We start from the raw sequence: 19,853 nt of genomic DNA on the forward strand, positions 1-19,853 counted from the left end.
GGACCTCAAATTTCATGGTAGGTGGCTCCCAGCTCAAATTATGGATCTTCCATCCACATAAAGATGCATGAAAAACTAACACAGAAGATGAGAAATCCACATAAGACATTTACACTCAGCACAGGGACCCAATCAGCTCAGCTCAGTTATCTCAAACAATACCTGAACGTGTTCACACTCAACACAAGGAAACCTAGGTCCACCCTAGGTGACACAGAGCCTCCTCAGAGGTCCAGACTCAGCTCAGGAGATCTACACATTCCTGAGGGTAAGCAGACTCAGTTCAAGGAACAAGGGACAATACCATAGAAGACTAAGCTCAAGAGATGCAAGACCTACTACAGTAAACCTCACACCACTTAGGGCACTCAACTCTGTCCAGGCACCTCCAGATAAAGCCCACCCACTGCAGGGACTCAGTACTCCTCAAGAGATGCAGACTTTGTTCAGGGTGCAACAGACAATATGCCAGGTAGCCTCAAAACCAAGCCAGGGAGTCTCAGACCTAAATGAAGGAGCTAAGGACCCCACCACATGGGATCCCAGATGCACCCAAAGTGATACATACTAAGTACAGGGGACTCAGCCTAACTCTCGCATTCCCAAATGACACCTCACCAAGTCAACCTTCAACAGAAAGGAACTCAGACCACCCAAAGGGTCCCCAGATGCAGGTGAGGGAACCCTAGGCATGTCTCACATGTCTCATACTCATTTCTGGAGGCCCTGAGAAACTCACTGAGTTCAGGACCCAAAGAAAGGGCCAAGTCCTCCCACAGAAAATCACAAATTGAGGGGACTAAGACTCACTTCAGGCAACCACCACCAATACCCTGAAAAATCCACACTAGGAGTAAGGGGTCTTAAACCTACCTCAGAGAGCCTAGAATCAGCACAGGAGTCCAATACTCAGCTAAGGATATTCCAGATCCAACACAGAGACATCCACAACAAACTCAAAAAAACACAGAAACACATTAGAGGATCCAGATTCACTTCTGGAGGCACAGACACGCCCCCCCCATAGGAGAAACCAGACACCGTTCAAGTGAGGAAATAACAGGTAAGCCATACACAAATAACACAGAGGTGCAAATATTCCCCTCAGAGGACCCCAGATCCACCTCAGTGATTCTAAGACACAACTCAGGGAGAGCCAGGTACCCCTGGGAACTCCGGTTCCAACTCACGAATCTCTGACATACCTAAGGACACCCAGAGTCAGTTCAGGTATCAATATACAAGATATATAGGACACAGAACAAACCACAGAGGGCTCAGACCCATGACGAGATCCACCCAGACTTCATTCAGGTGAGAAACACCCAACTCTAGCGACACCTAATAGACTACCAGGAACTGTGACTTATCTCCATGAGACCCAGACTCACCTCAGAGAATATAAACAAATCTCTGGGTGCCCCAGACCCAACTCAGATGACCCAGACTCAGTTTCTGGGCCTGAATGCTACCTTAGAGGGTCCATACTCAGCTCAAGTATTCCTAACCAATACCCTACTGGTCTCAGAACCTCACAAGAATGCCACTCAGGCATTTCCTACACTTGAAACATACTTCAGGGAACCTAGACACTCCTAAAGAACTCCAGTCTAAGCTAACCAGACTGAGACCTTGGAGAGCCGACCCTACAACCACTTGAGCATCTCAAATTTGTTCAGCCATCCCCACCAGGACCCACCTCAGAGGGTCCAGCTATCCTCAGAGAGGACACTGTTTCAACTCACAGAATTCTAGACGTCATGCCGAATGGACCCAGATGAATTCTACGCAGCCCCAAACCCAGATGTAGAAGCTCAAGGCCCACAATTGATCCCAGTCCCACCTAAGGAGACACACAGACTCAGCACAGAACCCAGACTCAGGTCAGGCAACCCCAAACAATATACCCGTGGGCCCATATTCAACACAGGAAAACTCAGGCACTCCTCAGAAGATTCGTATTCAGTTCAAGGGATCACAGTCAACAATACGGGTAATCCCAGGCCAAATTCAGTGAGTCACAGCCCTAAAGAAGGGGCCAATTCCCCTCACAGCAGAACCACCTGATGGACTAGGACTTGACTCATACCTGAATAAGCCACACCTTACCAGGCCCACATTTAGCATATGGGATACCAGAACCAATTCGGGTGACCACAACCAGACCCTCTAAGCCCTGCTCAGGAGAGATAGACTCAACAGACTCCACGTACCGCAAAAAAAAAAAAAAAAGTAAAAGGCAATTTGGGAGAATAATGGGAATTTCCGTATAATCAGTAGAGAGAGTTCAGGGATTTTTTGATAGATGAGAAATGGGGAGGACAGATCATGAAGCACTTTGCTTGCTATGCAAATATGCCACTTACTTTATTTTTTAGTGGAACTGTTCAAATAATTTTAAACAGAAACATGAATGTCTACAAGATAAAATGCATATGGTAATTTAATATGATACAAAGTCAGGCAGACAAAAAATAATCTAAGCTTCAAAATTTAGTAGTTATATGAAACTGGGGAAACTACCTAAACTCTTAAATTTACCCAGTCTACAGAAACAAGATGATAAAGAATGATCAGATAGGGTTATTGTGAGGTTAAATGATGTACTGAGCACAACGCCTAAAAACATAATTCAGGGTTCAAAACAAAAGTGTGGAAATATTGGAATTACGTTTATATTAAGTGGGGGCCTGAGGTTAATTTGTAATCCTGCCTTTTTTAGAGAGTGATCAAAATTATGATACAGTTTTTATATTTTTATTTTTTTGCTGTATGCCGGCCTCTCACCGTTGTGGCCTCTCCCATTGCGGAGCACAGGCTCCGGACGCGCAGGCTCAGCGGCCATAGCTCACGGACCCAGCAGCTCCGCGGCATGTGGGATCCTCCCGGACCGGGGCACGACCCCGTGTCCCCTGCATCGACAGACGGACTCTCAACCACTGCGCCACCAGGGAAGCCCCGAAACTGTTTGTTTTCAATTACGTTCCTTTGCATATTTTGTATAAAGTAAATAATCATTGTATACTTGCACTAATAATAAGCCTAAAAGAGCATAGGAAGACATGACAGAACACACACACGATTGGAGTGAAGAATAATTATTAACAAAAAGGTATGAAAAATAATTAGTAGAAGTGTTTGGTGGATAACAAATGATTTAACAGAAGACAGTTTACCAATAATTATTCAAGAAGAAGTAGAAACCCCAGACGTAATTTATAGTCAATTCTAGGGGATAGGTGAACTTTTGCTAAAAAACCTAGTATACTGCTGACAAATATAAATAAATACTATTGCTCAGATGACAAAGCTTGTGTGTCAATACTGTTTACAGACATAACCTCAAGATAGCATGCACAAAAGGTATGACAATACAAATGGTAATGAATTAGAAACAGGGCCACTTCCTTTCTGGGAATAACTACTGCAGACTAACTGGTCAAATAAAAATATCTAATAAATATTTTGGGCTGGCTACTATAGAAAGTGCTTCATTTACTTATGAATTTAACTATCTCATTTGATTATTGCCACAGTCCTATTGACTGCTATTCTTATCCTCATTATACAGATTAAAAGCTTTTTTCCTCAGGTATGTGCAAGACTTTTTTGAAGAAGAAAACAGTAAAATTCTTTGAAATACTTGAAGAGTGACTTGAGCAATTGGAGATGGATGTTCTAATATGACTTCCATATGACCTTAAATAATATGTAAATAATATAAATAATGTGAATGAAAATTATAAGGTTATCTCATATATATATGTATATATGTATTAAGGTATTTATGTTTATATATGTATATATCTGTGTATGTATATTACATATTTACTTACATATCACATGTATATACATATTACACCTATTGCATTCTCAATTAGATTTTTAGAGTTTATTTAGAAGAATTAACATTCAGAAATCATTTAGAGAATATTCTAACAAAGGGCCTCCTCTCTGGATATTAAAGAGGATTATAAAGCCATGATGAATGGAATGATTTAGTGAACACACAGAAAAGTAATAATCAGAAAGCATGTCCAAAATAATAAAGGAACAACTGGTAATTTTAAAGTGTTCTCGATAAAACAGAAGCCAAAGCATAATCCATACATTTTGCTATTGAGTTTTTAGGAAATATTGTGGGTAGAGGAACATGTTGAATGAGACTGCATGGATAGATTCAGAAGCAAAATTCAAACTATAGGAGACTATATGGGATAATTAATCTGGTTTTATAATAAATTGTAAAAAAAATAAAGAATTGAAGGGGGAAACTGTTTTAGAAAACAATTAAAAACATTTGAACCAATTGCAAAGTTCAAACCTTATTTGCATTTTATTTCAGTGAAACTGAAAACATTTTTAGTTTGCCATTTATGAGAAAAATGGAAATTTGAACATACTTGATATTTAATGATTTTTTTAGAAATTATTAATATCCTTGTGGGTCTTTTTCTAGTAATGTGATGGCCTACAATTGTCCATTACATATCTACTGGCTTGGCTTGACCAAACGGTAATCAGCCTTCTCTCCTCCTCACAGTGTGCTAAACTTTGACCTGCCCCTCAACTTCGGGGAATCACTAATATACTAAGGTCAGAACATATTCCGTAACAGCTTATTCTGAGAATCAGCTGGCAGGGGAAACATTTTCTATTAAAATACCCCTATTTTACCTCCTGCTCACCCCTCTGCTTCTGTCCCACTAGGTTTCTGCTGGCCTTGCTCATCCTTTCCTCTTAAAAAATACTTTTTCTACTTGATTTTGAAATACTTGAAGACTCTGAAATCAAAGTGTTCTTCTATTCAATCGTCTTTGTGAATAAACTCTTTCCTTACCTAGGTCTTAGTTTGGTTTTCAGTTTTCTGGTGCTATGACGCAGATAAAGTGTTGAGAGCCTTTTGATCTTTATCATCCTGACCAACAGTGCTGCCCAAACCGGAGGGGTTCCAGCCCAGGATTTGTGTCTCAAATGAAAAAGTGTAAATGTTACCCTTGAGTAGAACTCCACCCTAACTGAGGCCTTAAACGGAGGTGTTCTCTCTCTGTTGCCCAGGAGTGGATAGCACCATGAAACAGATAGTTCTTGATATATAGTTCTTGTTCCCCAAGAACATGGCACCAAGCAGGTGACATCAGGAGTTAGTCAGCTTCTACCCAAGACACTGGAACAAGGTCCCCAGCTTCCAGGAATTCCTTATCTTTCTACCCTCACCGTTTTAACTGTCTTTCTTTACTGATCTTTCATCTCTGTCCACTCCACCATCACTTTTGCTATCCATATAACTGATCCCATTACAACTGTAGCTCTCCATAATAAGCCTCACGTTGTATTACCTAGTTTTAAATTAATTTTTCATAGGAGTAGAGTTGATTTACAATGTTGTGTTAGTTTCTACTGCACAGCAAAGTGAATCACTTATATGTACATATGTCTCCCCTCTTTTCTAGATTCTTTTCCCACATAGGTCATTACAGAGCACTGAGTAGAGTTCCCTGTGCTATACAGTATGTCCTTAGTCTCTGTTTTCTATATAGTAGTGTGTATATGTCAATCCCAATCTCCCAATTTATCCCTCTCCCTCCCTTCCCCCCTGGGTGTATTACCCCTCTTTATCTTCTTCCTTACATGAGCTGTTTCCCCCGTAAGAATTACTCTGTCCCTTCAAGGAGCCCCAGATGTATAGTATTCCTTCCCATGATTCAGAGCTAAACCTCACAGTCCTACTTCTGATTGATTTTATCTACCCACTTTCCTTTGGAAACCTGCAGTTTTCCCCAAATTGCTATACTGTCTCAGGTTTAACGGCATCCTTTGTGTTCACACTTTTTGGGGGCTCTGTGCATGTTTAGCAGTAAACAGTAGGGTAGACGGGAAGGGAGCCCACCTCCTCTTTTCAGCCTCTCCTTCAGAGCCTAATTTCTTCACCCAAGTGCTGGATCCATCTTCAGGACATTATAGCACAAACGTAGCCAAGGCCTTGGTCCCAGTGGCCTCCCACAGTTGCCTGAGGGGGAAAGAGAAAGCAGCTGAAGACAAACAACTACAGAGCAAAGGAAGCCCTGGAGCACCTCTCTAAGCAGACAGCCCGGCAACACGCGAAACAAAGGGAGCCCTGGAGCACCTCTCTAAGCAGACAGCCCGGCGACACGCGAAACATCCTGAGAGCTGCAGGAAGAGGAAAGCGTGTCCCAAGTCGGCTGGGTCCTTAGCACCTTGTCTTCCTGTATGGTGCCACAGACAGGGGCACGGGGAATGGAGTCGAGCCTGCGTGCTCCCCACGGTCAACCTGTTGAAGGCAACCGGGAGGAAACAGAACACAGGTGCACGTGACTCAGCTCGGACTGCGCCCACTTTCAACCACACCGTCCCACAGGCAGGGCAATCGTTCCAAGAACAACCCGTGGAGCTAAATGTGCACGTGGGCTAGATCCACAGAGGGGAGGCGGGGGACAGAAAACAACTGGGACAGTAAACAAGGGGGCGCTGACCAAAATCGTTTCTCGTGGAAACACGTACGTGTAGAGTTCTGCTCAGGTATCTGCCCGTGTGTGTGGGAGGGGCGTGGGGGGGCACGTGTGTGCACGTGCGTGCTCAGGAATAGGCACGACTACTGTCATGCATGCGTGGACGTTGGGATGGACGCGGGGACGTGGAAAAGCTTAAAGAGCTCAGAGAACGTACGTAAACCGTGGGCCAGTTGAAGCCCCCAGGCCAGGGAATCCAGCCGAGAGATACCACCCGTGGAGCTAAGTGTAAGTGGCATCACACGCCAGCACCCTCGACCAGGGGCTGAGACTAGAGGGAGGAAGAAGGCACCTGTGGAAGGACAGGGAGGATACAAAGTAAATGAGAATCATAAAGGGCCCGATGCCCAGGCCCAAAGAGGAAAGACCCACCCCCCACCCCTCCAGCCCCACTCCCATCTCAGCTACAGCCACCTTTATCTCCTTCTCCAGTGCACGAGCAACCTTTCCCCCCACCCCTGTGTAGGCCCTTGAGAAACACCTGGCCTTTTTTTCATAAGGTTTGGCACACCGACCCACACCGAGGCATAACCAACTGCCTCACACTGATTTTGCTGGTTTAAGACATCACTCTAATGTTCTGACAACCCTTGTGGCTCAGGAGTATGGCCGTGATGGCTTAGCTGGATTCTACCCCTGCTCCCCTGTCCCACAAGACTGGGGCGAAGGGCTGGGCTGGGATGTGATCTCATTTGGAAGGTGAACGAGAGCAGAACCACTTTCACAGGGCATCCTTAGGGTCGGCAAAATTCACATCCTCGGGTTGGCAGTGGTGAAGGCATGCATGCGTGCATGGTGGCCCTTGACTGGGTGCAGTCCTCAGCACCTCAGTGTGTGCGCACGTGTCCAAATAAAGTTTCTGGCGTACCCCAGTGCCACCAAAGCGTGTCGTCCCTCTCTCGGTCTCTCAAAACACAGCATGGCCAAGTCAACTTCGTCTTGTGCCATGTGTCAATGTCCGTTCCCGGAGGGACGCTTGTCACCTTATGTTGGCTAGCAGAAAGGCAATTTCTGCCTGCCACTCGAGCGTTTGAAAGGCACTATGCAAACGTGTGGTCACACAAAGTCCGAGAACCCGCGGGTGCCAATCACACACGAGGAGAGGTCTTTTGGTGCCAGGCAAGGTAGAATTTCTCGGAGAGTTTAAGTATCCAGAGGGGATCCCAGGAGAGTGGGCCACAGAGGGAGGGAGCAGATACATACAGAAACAAGAGCGCGCATGCACACACCACAGACACACACACACACACACACACACACACACACACACACACACACAAAGACAGAGGGGAGACAGACAGACACTCAGACGGAGCTCTTCACTGCATGGCTTTTCTGCTCTTGAGCAAAGGAATTCAAGTCTAGCAAAGAGCTGGGTTTGCCGGACACTCCCCTGTCATGCCACAGAGCTTCGGGCTCTATGTCCCCTGGAAGAAAAGTATCCAGCAACTTCGGCCACCATGCATTTCCTTGTACATTTTCTGAGAGTTCCCAGTGGTTAAAGGTCCCGAGGCAAACCGGATTCTGATTTTCTGATTTTGGAGCGGGAACTCCTGGCTCCAACTGGCACAGGCCACATAGGTATCACAGGGCACCCCAGACACAAGGCCGGAGGCCTCCCTGGAGGCCAGCTCTTTGTGGAACCTGGGCTGCTAAGCCGGGCGTGGGGAACGGGTGTTCGGGGCGACCCGGCAATCCCAGAGGCCGGCCTGTTTCCACAGGGCGAGGGGCGAGGCAGCCGAGGGTGACGCCCACTGTCCTCGCCCTGATTGGTCGTGATGGGGCCGAGCGGCCTGGGCGTGGCTTGGAACTCCTTCCTGCCACCTGGACACGCATGCCTGGCGGCCAATGCTCCTGCGCATGCGTTTCAGCGCTCTTCACCGCAGAGGCTCCAGGGAACGGTTCAGTCCGCAGTGAAGCGTGATTCTAGTCGCTAGGCCTGCGCGGTGCTCGGCCCTCGTGCTGAGCTTCCAGCTGCCGCACCTTCGCCGCTGCCCCAGCTCAGAGCCAGGTCCGCATGGGCAGTGAGGCGGGACCCGGGGTCATTCTAGGTGTGGGAGGGGGTCCTCAGGAAGCAGGGGCCCGCGGGTCCCCAGGTGTGGTGCGGGAGGTGGGTAGGGTGCTGGCACTAGTTGATGGTGGGGGCGAGGAGGCCGCCATCTTTAGCGAGGAGGTGGTGCAGCAATGCCCGGCCCTGTTGGAGGGAGAGGTGGCGCGTATCGGGGAGGTGTTTTGGCTGCCTGTGGAGGACATGATGGATGAGGTTGAGGTGGTGGCGGAGGAGCAGCAGCAGGAAGAGCAGGAAGAGCGGAAGCAGGTGGTGGCGGAAGAGCCGGAGGAGGAGCCCCAGGAGCAGGGGCAGGAAGAGCCAGGGCCTCGACCCACGATCACCGGGTCCCCGCTGGAGGCGCTGCAGGCGCTGCAGGCCCTGCAGTTAGAGCTAAGCACTCTGAATACCCAAGCCAGCAGGACCTACTCTCGGCTCAAGCGCAGGATCTGTCAGCGGCGGGAGTCTCACTTGGATGGCAGAAGCGCCATCATTCAGGGCATCCCTGGCTTCTGGACCAGAGCCGTATCCTTACAGAGGCCCCTTGGGGTTGGCTGCGGTGAAGGAGGAGCAGGAGTAGGAGCGGCGGGGGTGAGGGTGGGGTGGGGGAGGGGGAGCGGTGGGCGCAGGTGCAGGCCAAGAGCACTGAGGAATGTGGGTACAGGAGGGCATGAGTGGCTCCAAAGAGGCAGCAGGAACAGAGGGAGGCCACAGCTGTAGGTGTCTGAGCGAAAACTTTGGGTGAATGGTCTTGGCCTGCAGCGTGCACAGCAGTACTTCCCCAGGGTGGAGGGAAGAGCCCGTGGCAAGGTCACAATTGGGAATAGCCCCGAGCACCCCTCACACAGAGCAGTTACTGGAAGTGTGCATTATCCCGGGGAACTGGCAGGAGACAAGCGGAAGTCCCAATACCCGTCCTGGTCAGTCAGAGCCCGTGTAGTTGTTCCAGCTGCCTCAGTGCAAAAGCACAAGGTCCTGCCTGCACACAGGGTGAAGTTGTAAGGGGCAGCTGTCCTTGGCCGGACACCAGGACCCCGGACACGCTCTTGGGCCGGCAAGAATCCTTACCTCCCCAGGCCTTTCACCAGCACACTCGAGTCTGTGGAAGACACACAGGCGCAGGCACGCCCCTGACCTCCCCGTGGACCCTGTGAGTCCTGCAGAGCTCCAGACACACCCACGCAGGCCCTTCTGAAGACAGGAAACAGGGCAAAGGCCCAAGGCTTCGTCTTTGAACACACACACACGTGCACGTACTCACACACACACACACAGGCACTCACACAAACACCCACAAGCCCATGCACACACGGCGTAAGAGAAGGCATGAGGCAGCGACAGCACATCTAGACCGCTTACGGAGTGACATGCCGGCACCCAGCACACACAGGTCAGGTGGAGATCAGGTTCGTTCAGGAAACAGGCCCTCCCCGGGTGGGTGCACTGGACCCCAAGGCAGCCACAGGCAAGAGCACGTCTGATGGCAGGGCAGGGGCCGAGGATGTCTTTGAGGGCCGGATGGGCGTTAGCGCTTACGGATCTGGCAGATCTGCTGCTGCAGTCTCTTCCTCTGGCGGGTCTGGGGACTGGTTCTGCGGCTTGTAGCTCTTCCTTCCCTGAGGTGTGGCATGTGAAGCCTCCTTGACCTAAAGCAGATAATGAACCACCCCCAGATTTCGGCCGTGATCAGTGACCAAGATGAAGACCTGCTTAGCTACATGATCAATTTGGAGGTCAGTCTGGAGAGACTGGGGCGTCGTGGGTGGAGGCAGGTGGCCAGTAGGGAGGGGGCGGGGTTGTCCTTAAAGGTTGGGTGTAAGCAGCAGGAGAAGGGAAGGGGAAATGGTTCGTGGCTGCCAAGCAGGCAAGCTCAGGACCCCTAGAAGAGCTCCTGCCCTTCTTCTCCTCTTGGGCGTGGCAGGTGAAGGAACTGGGCCATCCGAGGCACCACTGCAAGTTGAAGTTTTTCTTTCGACCCAACCCCTACTTCTGGAATGACGTGATCCTTAAGGAGTATCACCTTAGCATCGCTGGTAGGAGGGGCTCCCGCGGGGCTGCGGGGTGAGGGGAGGCTGGGGAAGGGTGTGGATGCTGGGCCACCGTGACTGTGATCCTTTCCTGTCTCCCCTGTCTTCCTCCAGGATACAGGGCGTCTCGTTCCACTAGCATCTATTGGTTCTGGGATTATGAACGGGGAGCTCCCAGCCACAGGCAGGACCCCACCGGCCTTCACTTCCTCAACTGGTTGTCTGACCACAACTGCCCAGGGTCTAACAAGATTGCTGAGGTGGGGTGCCTCTGGTCCCCCTCAGCGGTGGTGACGCTGGAGTCCCCCGGCTGCTTGGGGGGAGGGACGTGGGCCTGGCCTGCCCTGTCCCGACCTGGCCCCTTTCCCCTACCAGATCATCGGCGAGGACCTGTGGCCCAATCCTCTGCGCTACTACCCGAGGGAGGAAGGCCCCACGGGGACAGGTAACTGAGACGAGGACAGGTGGTTAAGGAGCCCAGGGGCTGGGCGCTGAAATGAGTGTGGTCCGGGTACACTGGGGCTCTCCCTTTTCCCAAATGGGAAAGCTCAGGCTGAGAGCACCCTGTGGGCGGAGCTGGGTTTCAGGTCACCCCGGCCTTGGCGGCGGGTGAGAGGGTGAGAATGGAGCCGGGAGGACTGTAGGGCACACGGAGTAGCAGGACTCTAACCAGCTAAACTTTCAGGGTGAGTGCCCCAGGTGTCTATGAAAGAGGCAAGCACCTCCTTAAGCAGGCACCTGTGTGTGAATCATCAGTCCCTGGCTTCAGCCTGCCCTCAGCTGGGGATCACCTGGGCCCCTCCCTCTGGCCCCTCCCTCCTGGCAAAGGCCTACAGATGCCGAGGAGCTTCATTCCGAGTCTCCTCCCGCCTCTTTGCTGACTTTCCGAGTCTTCTTTGAATTTTCACGTCCATCCCTGAGCCTCCCAGCACCACCACACAGACAGTCCCGGAAACGGCACAAGGCTAGCTGGGGACAATATTGAGGACCTGGGGCAGGAAGTGGCAAGGGACCACAAAAGGGCCGGGCCTACCGCCCACCAACGCCATGTCTCATATTGCTGGACACAGCCAGTGTCCCCTGCTGAGACGCCTTGTGCCCCGTTTGTGTTCCCGTCCCTGTGCTCCTGTGTGTGTGTACGTGTCTGTGTGTCGGGCGCACTCCAGACCCAGAGATGAAGGCACCGGGGGAGCCTCAGAGGTTGGCCAAAGAGCACCAGAGTCAGGAGGCGTCTACAGATGTGGGAGACGGGTGGAGGTGTCTACCTACGCGGTTCGGGTGCCCACGGGAGAAACGAGGAAAGGATGGCCAATGAAGGTTCCAGAGAGCGGGGCCCCACGTGCCGGGAATGACGCCCAGAGAGACATAAACACGCTCACAAGTGCTCCTGTCTTGGTGTGTGTGTATAGGTACGGGGGTTTGTGGAGTATTCACGAGTGAATCAAGTGGTGTGGGGCTTCTTAGCCCGTGCCTGCGGACCTCCCTGTCTGTGGGCGAGATGGCGGGCCTGGGGAAGTGGAGGACGTGGGGAGGGCAGGACGATGTGGGATTCCGGAGAGGCCCAGGGCCTTCCTCACAGGGCAGGGACTGGAAGGAGGAGGAGGCAAAGAAAGAGAGCCTGCTGAACTGGAGACTTGCTCCCCAGGCAGGGCAAGGAGACAGGGAAGGGCCCTGGCCTGCAGGGGCCTAATGGCCTGGTGCCGCCTAGGGCCCGTGCCTGAGCCAGCAGCCTCCGTCCAGGACGTCTGGCGCACACTGGCACGACGCGAGGCAGGTGACTCCTTAAGCTCAGGCTGACCGTTGAGCACACGGGGTGGGAGCGTGGGATCCTTGCGGGCACTAGCAGCCCGCCCCGCGGGGCAGCGTTCCAAGGACGCGTGAGGCAGACGCCGGTGTGACGTGTCGCTGTGTGCCCCGGTGGCGGCGTGGGTGAGTGTGAGCGTGCGGGCGAGTGAGCGAGCAGACAAGGAAGGGGGCCGGGCTGTTTGCATGCAGGGACCCTGGGACAGTGACAGAGAGCAATGCCTGCGGGCGCAGCAGACGGCTTGCTGGCTTCCAGGCTCTGCTGACTGGGGAAGAGAGGAACTGCCAGAGAGAAGCCCCGTTCCCTCGTGAGCAAAAGGCCGCCCGTGAATCCCTTCCTTTTCCTGGGCTCTCATCCCTGCATGCAACAGGCAGAGGGGCAAAGGTGAGGGCTGAGGGCTGAGGGGAAGCGGCTGAAGGGCACCCACCTGCCTTCCCAAACCGCAGGTGTGCCGCCTGCCTTGCTTCCCGCCCCGGCGATCCGAGGGGCAGCACGTAACTGTTACTCAGTCTCTGCTACCCAGAGGCTAAAATCCTCTATCCGAGCCTGCCCTAGGGAGCGGAGGGGGCGGGACGCTTAGCGGAACTAATGCCCAAGAGGAGCACGCTTCTCCTCAAGAAACCGTCCGGTGAGCAGTTCTCGTCCTCTGGGAGCCTCCATCCGCACATCCCTTCGGCAGGCCTGGACCCCGCTACGTGGCAGGCTCCTCTCAGCTTACTGTGCGCCAGGCCTCGGGAAAGAGAAAGCCCTGGAGCAGACAGACCTCGGGCCGGGAGGCCCAGGGATCCGTTTTGGGGTGGGGCATGGGGGGTGGCCCGGGGCAGGTGAGGGGAAGGGATGGCGGGCACCGGGAGTGCTCCTTCCTGAGCAGACAGCTGCTTTCCAGGCACACCTCTGGCCCAATGCACGAGGTCCGGGACCGACTCTGCGGCAGCTGGGCTTGGGAGAGAGGAGCGCGGTCCGCCGCGCTCCCTCCCCGTTGCCCGCACTTTGGTTCCAAGGGGAGCACCTCTGTCCCTGTGGTACCGGCCACGCTGACCTTCCTTTGCTTGTTTGGACTCCTGAGACCACGTGGGTGCCCACTGCCCCCGCAGCTGTTTCAAGACCGAGGAGGGTTGCAGCACCAGGGCAGCTTCAGGAATCCTCGTCCTCGCCTCCCAGCTGCACTGGCTGCGCCCTGCCGTGCATCAGCCTTGGGGATCTGAAGCCCTGAGGGCCGTGGTGTACACTTCTAGGGTGGCACACAGCCGTGGCCTAGAGAGGAAGGCCTGCCCCGCTCCGGCTGCTGTCCCCGCAGGCAGAGAGACAGACACACAGACAGGGACTCTGTTCCTCCTCAGCTCCGTGATCCTTAAGCTGGAAGGGAGCCTCCCTCGTGGCTCCCACACTCCGGTGCCTAGGGTTCCCTACCGTGGAGGCAAAGGGAAACTACGTGCAGTGGCCCTGCGGCTGCACGTGGGACACAGGGCAGCGGGGGACCTCCGACCCTCAGCCGGGCCCAAGTCCCTGGAGCCCTCTTGCCCTGGTCAGCGCTGCTGGGAGGGGCCTGGCAAGGATGAAAGGCTAGAGGGAAGGTTGGACAGCGTCCTCCCACAGCTTGACCTGGGCCACCCACGCGTAAGGCGCCATGGCTGGGTTCAGGTGCGGCCCGCCTGCCCAGGCACGATGTGGCAGAAATGGTCAGGCCACCCCCTGGTGGGGAAGGAAGGCTTACACTGCCCGCTGTGGCCCCGGGTGCCCACCGCCGGGGCCTCGTGGTCCAACCCAGTGGATGCACCTCACTGAGATTCACCCTGGGGAACAAAGCTTCGACTTTGAGGGTGGAAACCTGTCAGCCCCGCTGGGGCACGGCACGCGGGGCTTCCCCTGTAGCTGTTGTTCAAGGTGGGGGGCCCACATCCTCCATGCTGTCCCTCACCGCGTCGTCCCTTGGCATATCGGGTTATCGGGGGCCTGAGACGTATGACTTCTTGTCCAGCGGGGATCTCCCTCATCCACTCAGGAGGGAGCACGCAGGCTCCATCTCTGTGAAGACGGTTTCTGTGTTGAAGTCAGCCAGGGTCTTGGTGTCCTTGTCCCTTGTGAGGCAGCTTCTAAGCTCGGCCCTGCCCGTGTTGGGGGCCCTGCCATTTCCGCGCATGAGCTCGTGTCTTTTTCTCTGACTGCGGCCAGGAGCCCCTCTGTCAGATATCCCGCCTCGCTGCCTGTCTAAAGCGATCACATCCTCCGGTCCCTATGCCCTTCTCTCCTGGCACGTCTCTGCCCGGTGCCGCTGGGGGCACGTTCTCTCTGTGTATCACACAGAACCTGAAGGAGGTCTGCCCCAGGTGACACTGGCAGGGCCCCTGGTTTCTAGGTCAGGCTCTTCGGTGTCACCTGGCCAACCCGTTACCAGGGGGTCAGCGGACCTACAGCCGAGCGGTAGGCTCGGCCAACACAGAGCTACCGAGAGGAACGGAAAGGTAGCCTTGTCCTTGATGAAGTCAGTGAGGCCCCGAGTGGGCAGAGGGCCTCCCGGCGAATGAAGAGGGTGCTGCTTTCTGCACCAGGGACGGGTTGACGCTGGCCCCCGGGGCAGGCAAGATTCCCAGGGTGGCCATCAGGGTGGGGGCCCTGTGCGTGTTTAGCAGTAAACAGGGCAGACGGGAAGGGAGCCCACCTCATCTTTTCAGCCTCACCTTCAGAGCCTAATTTCTTCACCCAAGTGCTGCATCCACCTTCAGGACATTGTAGCACACACGTAGTCACGAACTGGTTCCCAGTGGCCTCCCACAGCTGCCTGAGGGGGAAAGAGAAACCAGCTGAGGACAAACACCTACAGAGCAAAGGGAGCCCTGGAGCACCTCTCTAAGCAGACGGCCCGGGGACACGCGAACCAACCTGAGAGCTCCAGGAAGAGGAAAGCGTGTCCCAAGTCGGCTGGGCCCCTAGCACCTTGTCTTCCTGTATGGTGCCACAGACAGGGGCACGGGGAATGGAATCGAGCCTGCGTGCTCCCCACAGTCACCCTGTCCAAGGCAACCGGGAGGAAACAGAACACAGGTGCACGTGACTGAGCCTCCCACTGCACTCACTTTCAACCACACCGTCCCACAGGCAGGGCAATCGTTCCAAGAACAACCCATGGAGCTAAATGTGCACGTGGGCTAGATCCACAGAGGGGAGGTGGGGGACAGAAAACAACTGGAACAGTAAACAAGGGGGCGCTGACCAAAATCCTTTCTCGTGGAAACAAGTACGTGTAGAGTTCTGCATAGCTACCTGCCCGTGTGTGGCGTGTGTGGGGGGGAGGGGGGGTAGTGGGGGGGCACGTGTGTGCACGTGCGTGCTCAGGAATAGGCACGACTACTGTCATGCATGCGTGGACGTTGGGATGGACGCGGGGACGTGGAAAAGCTTAAAGAGCTTATAGAACGTACGTAAACTGTGGGCCAGTTGAAGCCCCCAAGCCAGGGAATCCAGCCCAGAGATACCACCCGTGGAGCAAAGTGTAAGCGGCATCACACGCCAGCACCCTCGACCAGGGGCTGAGACTAGAGGGAGGAAGAAAGCACCTGTGGAAGGACAGGGAGGATGCAAAGTACATGAGAATCATAAAGGGCCCGATGCCCAGGCCCAAAGAGGAAAGACCCACCCCCCACCCCTCCAGCCCCACTCCCATCTCAGCTACAGCCACCTTTATCTCCTTCTCCAGTGCACAAGCAACCTTTCCCCCCACCCCTGTGTAGGCCCTTGAGAAACACCTGGCCTCTTTTTCGTAAGGTTTGGCACACCGAGGCATAACCGACTGCCTCACACTGATTTTGCTGGTTTAAGACATCACTCTAATGTTCTGACAACCCTTGTGGCTCAGGAGTATGGCCGTGATGGCTTAGCTGGATTCTACCCCTGCTCCCCTGTCCCACAAGACTGGGGCGAAGGGCTGGGCTGGGATGTGATCTCATTTGGAAGGTGGACGAGAGCAGAACCACTTTCACAGGGCATCCTTAGGGTCGGCAAAATTCACATCCTCGGGTTGGCAGTGGTGAAGGCATGCATGCGTGCGTGGTGGCCCTCGACTGGGTGCAGTCCTCAGCACCTCAGTGTGTGCGCACGTGTCCAAATAAAGTTTCTGGCGTTCCCCAGTGCCACCAAAGCCTGTCGTCCCTCTCTCGGTCTCTCAAAACACAGCATGGCCGAGTCAACTTCGTTTTGTGCCATGTGTCAATGTCCGTTCCCGGAGGGACGCTTGTCACCTTATGTTGGCTAGCAGAAAGGCAATTTTTGCCTGCCACTCGAGCGTTTGAAAGGCACTATGCAAACGTGTGGTCACACAAAGTCCGAGAACCCGTGGGTGCCAATCACACACGAGGAGAGGTCTTTTGGTGCCAGGCAAGGTAGAATTTCTCGGAGAGTTTAAGTATCCAGAGGGGATCCCAGGAGAGTGGGCCACAGAGGGAGGGAGCAGATACATACAGAAACAAGAGCGCGCGCGCGCACACACACACACACACACACACACACACACACACACACACAAAGAGAGAGAAAGACAGAGGGGAGACAGACACTCAGACGGAGCTCTTCACTGCGTGGCTTTTCTGCTCTTGAGCAAAGGAATTCAAGTCTAGCAAAGAGCTGGGTTTGCCGGACACTCCCCTCTCATGCCACAGAGCTTCGGGCTCTCTGTCCCCTGGAAGAAAAGTATCCAGCAACTTCGGCCACCATGCATTTCCTTGTACATTTTCTGAGAGTTCCCAGTGGTTAAAGGTCCCGAGGGAAACCAGATTCTGATTTTCTGATTTTGGAGCGGGAACTCCTGGCTCCAATGGCACAGGCATGCCAAAATAAAGTTAAAAACAGTAGTACTTGAAACGTTTCCCAATGTTTTACAATCCAGGGGTACTAACTTTCACTAAGATATATACTCAGAAAAGTTAACTGGTTCCATTTACATTTAATGGAAAATTGGTTTTATTATCATTATTCCCACGTTGGTCATCTGCCACTTGAACATGAATCAGAAAATAGATACTTAACCTCAAGATTTCTTAAACTCATTACATTCACATGTGTAAATTTTCCTTTCATTTATACTATTGCTTTTTTTTTTAAAGGAGATGTTGGGGGTAGGAGTTTATTAATTATTTATGGCTGTGTTGGGTCTTCGTTTCTGTGCGAGGGCTTTCTCTAGCTGTGACAAGCGGGGGCCACTCTTCATCGCGGTGTGCGGGGCTCTCACTATCGCGGCCTCTCTTGTTGCGGAGCACAGGCTCCAGACGCGCAGGCTCAGTAGTTGTGGCTCACGGGCCCAGCTGCCCCGCGGCACGTGGGATCCTCCCAGACCAGGGCTCGAACCCGTGTTCCCTGCTTTAGCAGGCAGAATCTCAACCACTGCACCACCAGGGAAGCCCTATACTATTGCTTTAAAAGGATAAAGGCACATAGAATGTCAGTAATAATGTAAACATTGTTTTTCAGCCTTTTTGGAGACTTCTCAAACCTTTTATATGTTTAAGCTTTCAAAAAGGAACATGTAATTTGTTTAGCCTAACTGGAAAACAGTCACAGCTTGCGATGGAGAAATAACACATTGCTTAATTTTGAATACATTCATGTTCAAAGACACAAAGGAAAAGTTTAGGCAAACAGCACAATTCATCCTCCAAACAAAAGTTTTATGCTTGTTTAACTCAGCAGTATAATTAACAAGAAATATTTCATGAAATTTTTGTACTCTGAAAATTCTGAGCATTACATTTTAAACACAACTTCTACTTTTCAACTAACATTAACAACTATGAAAGTACTTTGAATAATTCCATGTTGTCATTTTCTCTGAATATTCATAAAGGGAAAGTTAATATATGCCTCTTCCCCCCAAACCAACATTTTTGTTTTAGTAGCAATCAAGCATCAATTAAAGAAAACAACTTAAACTTTTCCTTTGTAAAGAACATTTGGTACATAACTGAGTGTTATTTTTAATATCTGCTTTGGCCCTCTCATTCATATTGGCTTCCCGCATAACCTCCCCTGGAAGCCCCACAACCTGAGCTACTGTATGAGTCACGAGGAGCAAGGTAGCCCCCATTCACAGAGGGTGGAAACCCTGGTTGTTCTTGTCTTCCACGCTCACGACCACTTGAATAAGTATTACTTTGGCTGCTTGAGTAACCTTCCGGACCTCCTCCATATCCATCTGTTGTATTGCTATCATAGCGACTGCTTCCACCGTAAGTCACAGGGGCCCTTCGTGCTGCTGGTGCACCACGGGAGTCACCTGTGAAGTTAATGATTCATAAACTAAATTTAAACATTACAAATTTTTCTGGTATCATATAACATGACTTAAAGTGCTAAATATTTGAAAAGATAAGCTTTATCTGTCTCTGCTATGAAAATATAAACTATGTAGCAACAGTGAAGGGCTTTCACATTTATTTAAAAGAGCGAGCAATATTTTTCAGCCTAAGTAGTTTATTTTAAAGTAAATGTTATTTTCTGAAAATGGACTGAAATTCTCACTTTCATAACGTTCCTATGCTTCATACTTTTAATAGCACTCTACTGATTATTTGAAAATGTTAAAATAGGGGCTTCCCTGGTGGTGCAGTGGTTGAGAGTCCGCCTGCCGATGCAGGGGACACGGGTTCGTGCCCCGGCCTGGGAGGATCCCACATGCCGCGGAGCGGCTGGGACCGTGGGCCACGGCCACTGGGCCTGCACGTCCGGAGCCTGTGCTCCGCAGCGGGAGAGGCCACAACGGTGAGAGGCCCGCGTACCGCAAAAAAAAAAAGAAAAATGTTAAAATAGTTTTTCTGTAATGAGAAAAAAAGATGAGACTGTCAATTTACCCTTCATTGCATTTTAAGTGAGCTATTAAGAAAACAATTCAAAGGTCTTTAATTTATCAAAAAGGCCATGCTAAACATAGTTTTACCTTTGAGGAATTGAAGTAAAATTAGAGTAAACAACGATCTGGTTAAGTCTAATTCTATGATTTACAGGTTGTAACTGGACTCTTACCGTAACTCCCATATGAATCCCTGTAAGACCTTCCACTTCGATATTCAGAATAATCTCTATCACGACTTCCACCACAGCCATCACGATCACTAAATTTAAAAGAATGTCATAGATTTAAATTACGTGTCACGATCACATAATTTAAAAGAATGTTTTTATTTGATAAAAACACAAAACTTTATATTACCTATGTTCTCCAGAGGGATGATCATTCCAAGAACTTGAATGTCCATAATAACGGTATGCATTGACTCTACGTGGTGGAGTATAATCCTTGCTGTCTCGGGAGCTTGGATAAGCTCTGCTTGAATAAGTTAAATAAAGCAGATAAAATTTTAAATGCAACTTATAATATCCAGAATATATAAAGAATTCACACAACAGAAAGACAAAAAATTTTAAACGGGCAAAGGACTTGAATATACTTTTGTTCAAGG

General features: G+C 51.5%; 2 protein-coding genes across 2 annotated transcripts in view; one reads left to right on the top strand and one right to left on the bottom strand.

Annotated features, from left to right (window-relative positions):
* Positions 1-8,547: 8,547 nt before the first annotated feature.
* LOC307181078 (testis-specific Y-encoded protein 1-like) lies at positions 8,548-11,426 on the top strand (the record flags this gene model as incomplete). The annotated part of the gene is made up of 6 exons (XM_079911852.1): positions 8,548-9,102; positions 10,233-10,310; positions 10,499-10,610; positions 10,719-10,864; positions 10,980-11,049; positions 11,290-11,426. The coding sequence occupies 6 exons, from the start codon at positions 8,548-8,550 to the stop codon at positions 11,292-11,294; spliced, it is 966 nt and encodes a 321-aa protein (XP_079767978.1). The 3' UTR covers positions 11,295-11,426.
* A 7,074-nt stretch (positions 11,427-18,500) lies between these two features.
* The window catches only part of LOC307181079 (uncharacterized protein), a gene marked incomplete at its 5' end in the record, with an annotated part of 49,637 nt that continues 48,284 nt past the window's right edge, over positions 18,501-19,853 (bottom strand). Inside the window, 3 exons of the mRNA XM_079911853.1 lie at positions 18,501-18,670; positions 19,417-19,505; positions 19,604-19,717. Of these exons, the coding sequence (XP_079767979.1) occupies positions 18,629-18,670; positions 19,417-19,505; positions 19,604-19,717 (245 nt within the window). The 3' untranslated portion in view covers positions 18,501-18,628. The remainder of the gene's footprint in view (positions 18,671-19,416; positions 19,506-19,603; positions 19,718-19,853) is intronic.

This window comes from Stenella coeruleoalba (assembly GCF_951394435.1).
Source record: "Stenella coeruleoalba genome assembly, chromosome: Y".
Lineage (NCBI taxonomy): Eukaryota > Metazoa > Chordata > Mammalia > Artiodactyla > Delphinidae > Stenella > Stenella coeruleoalba.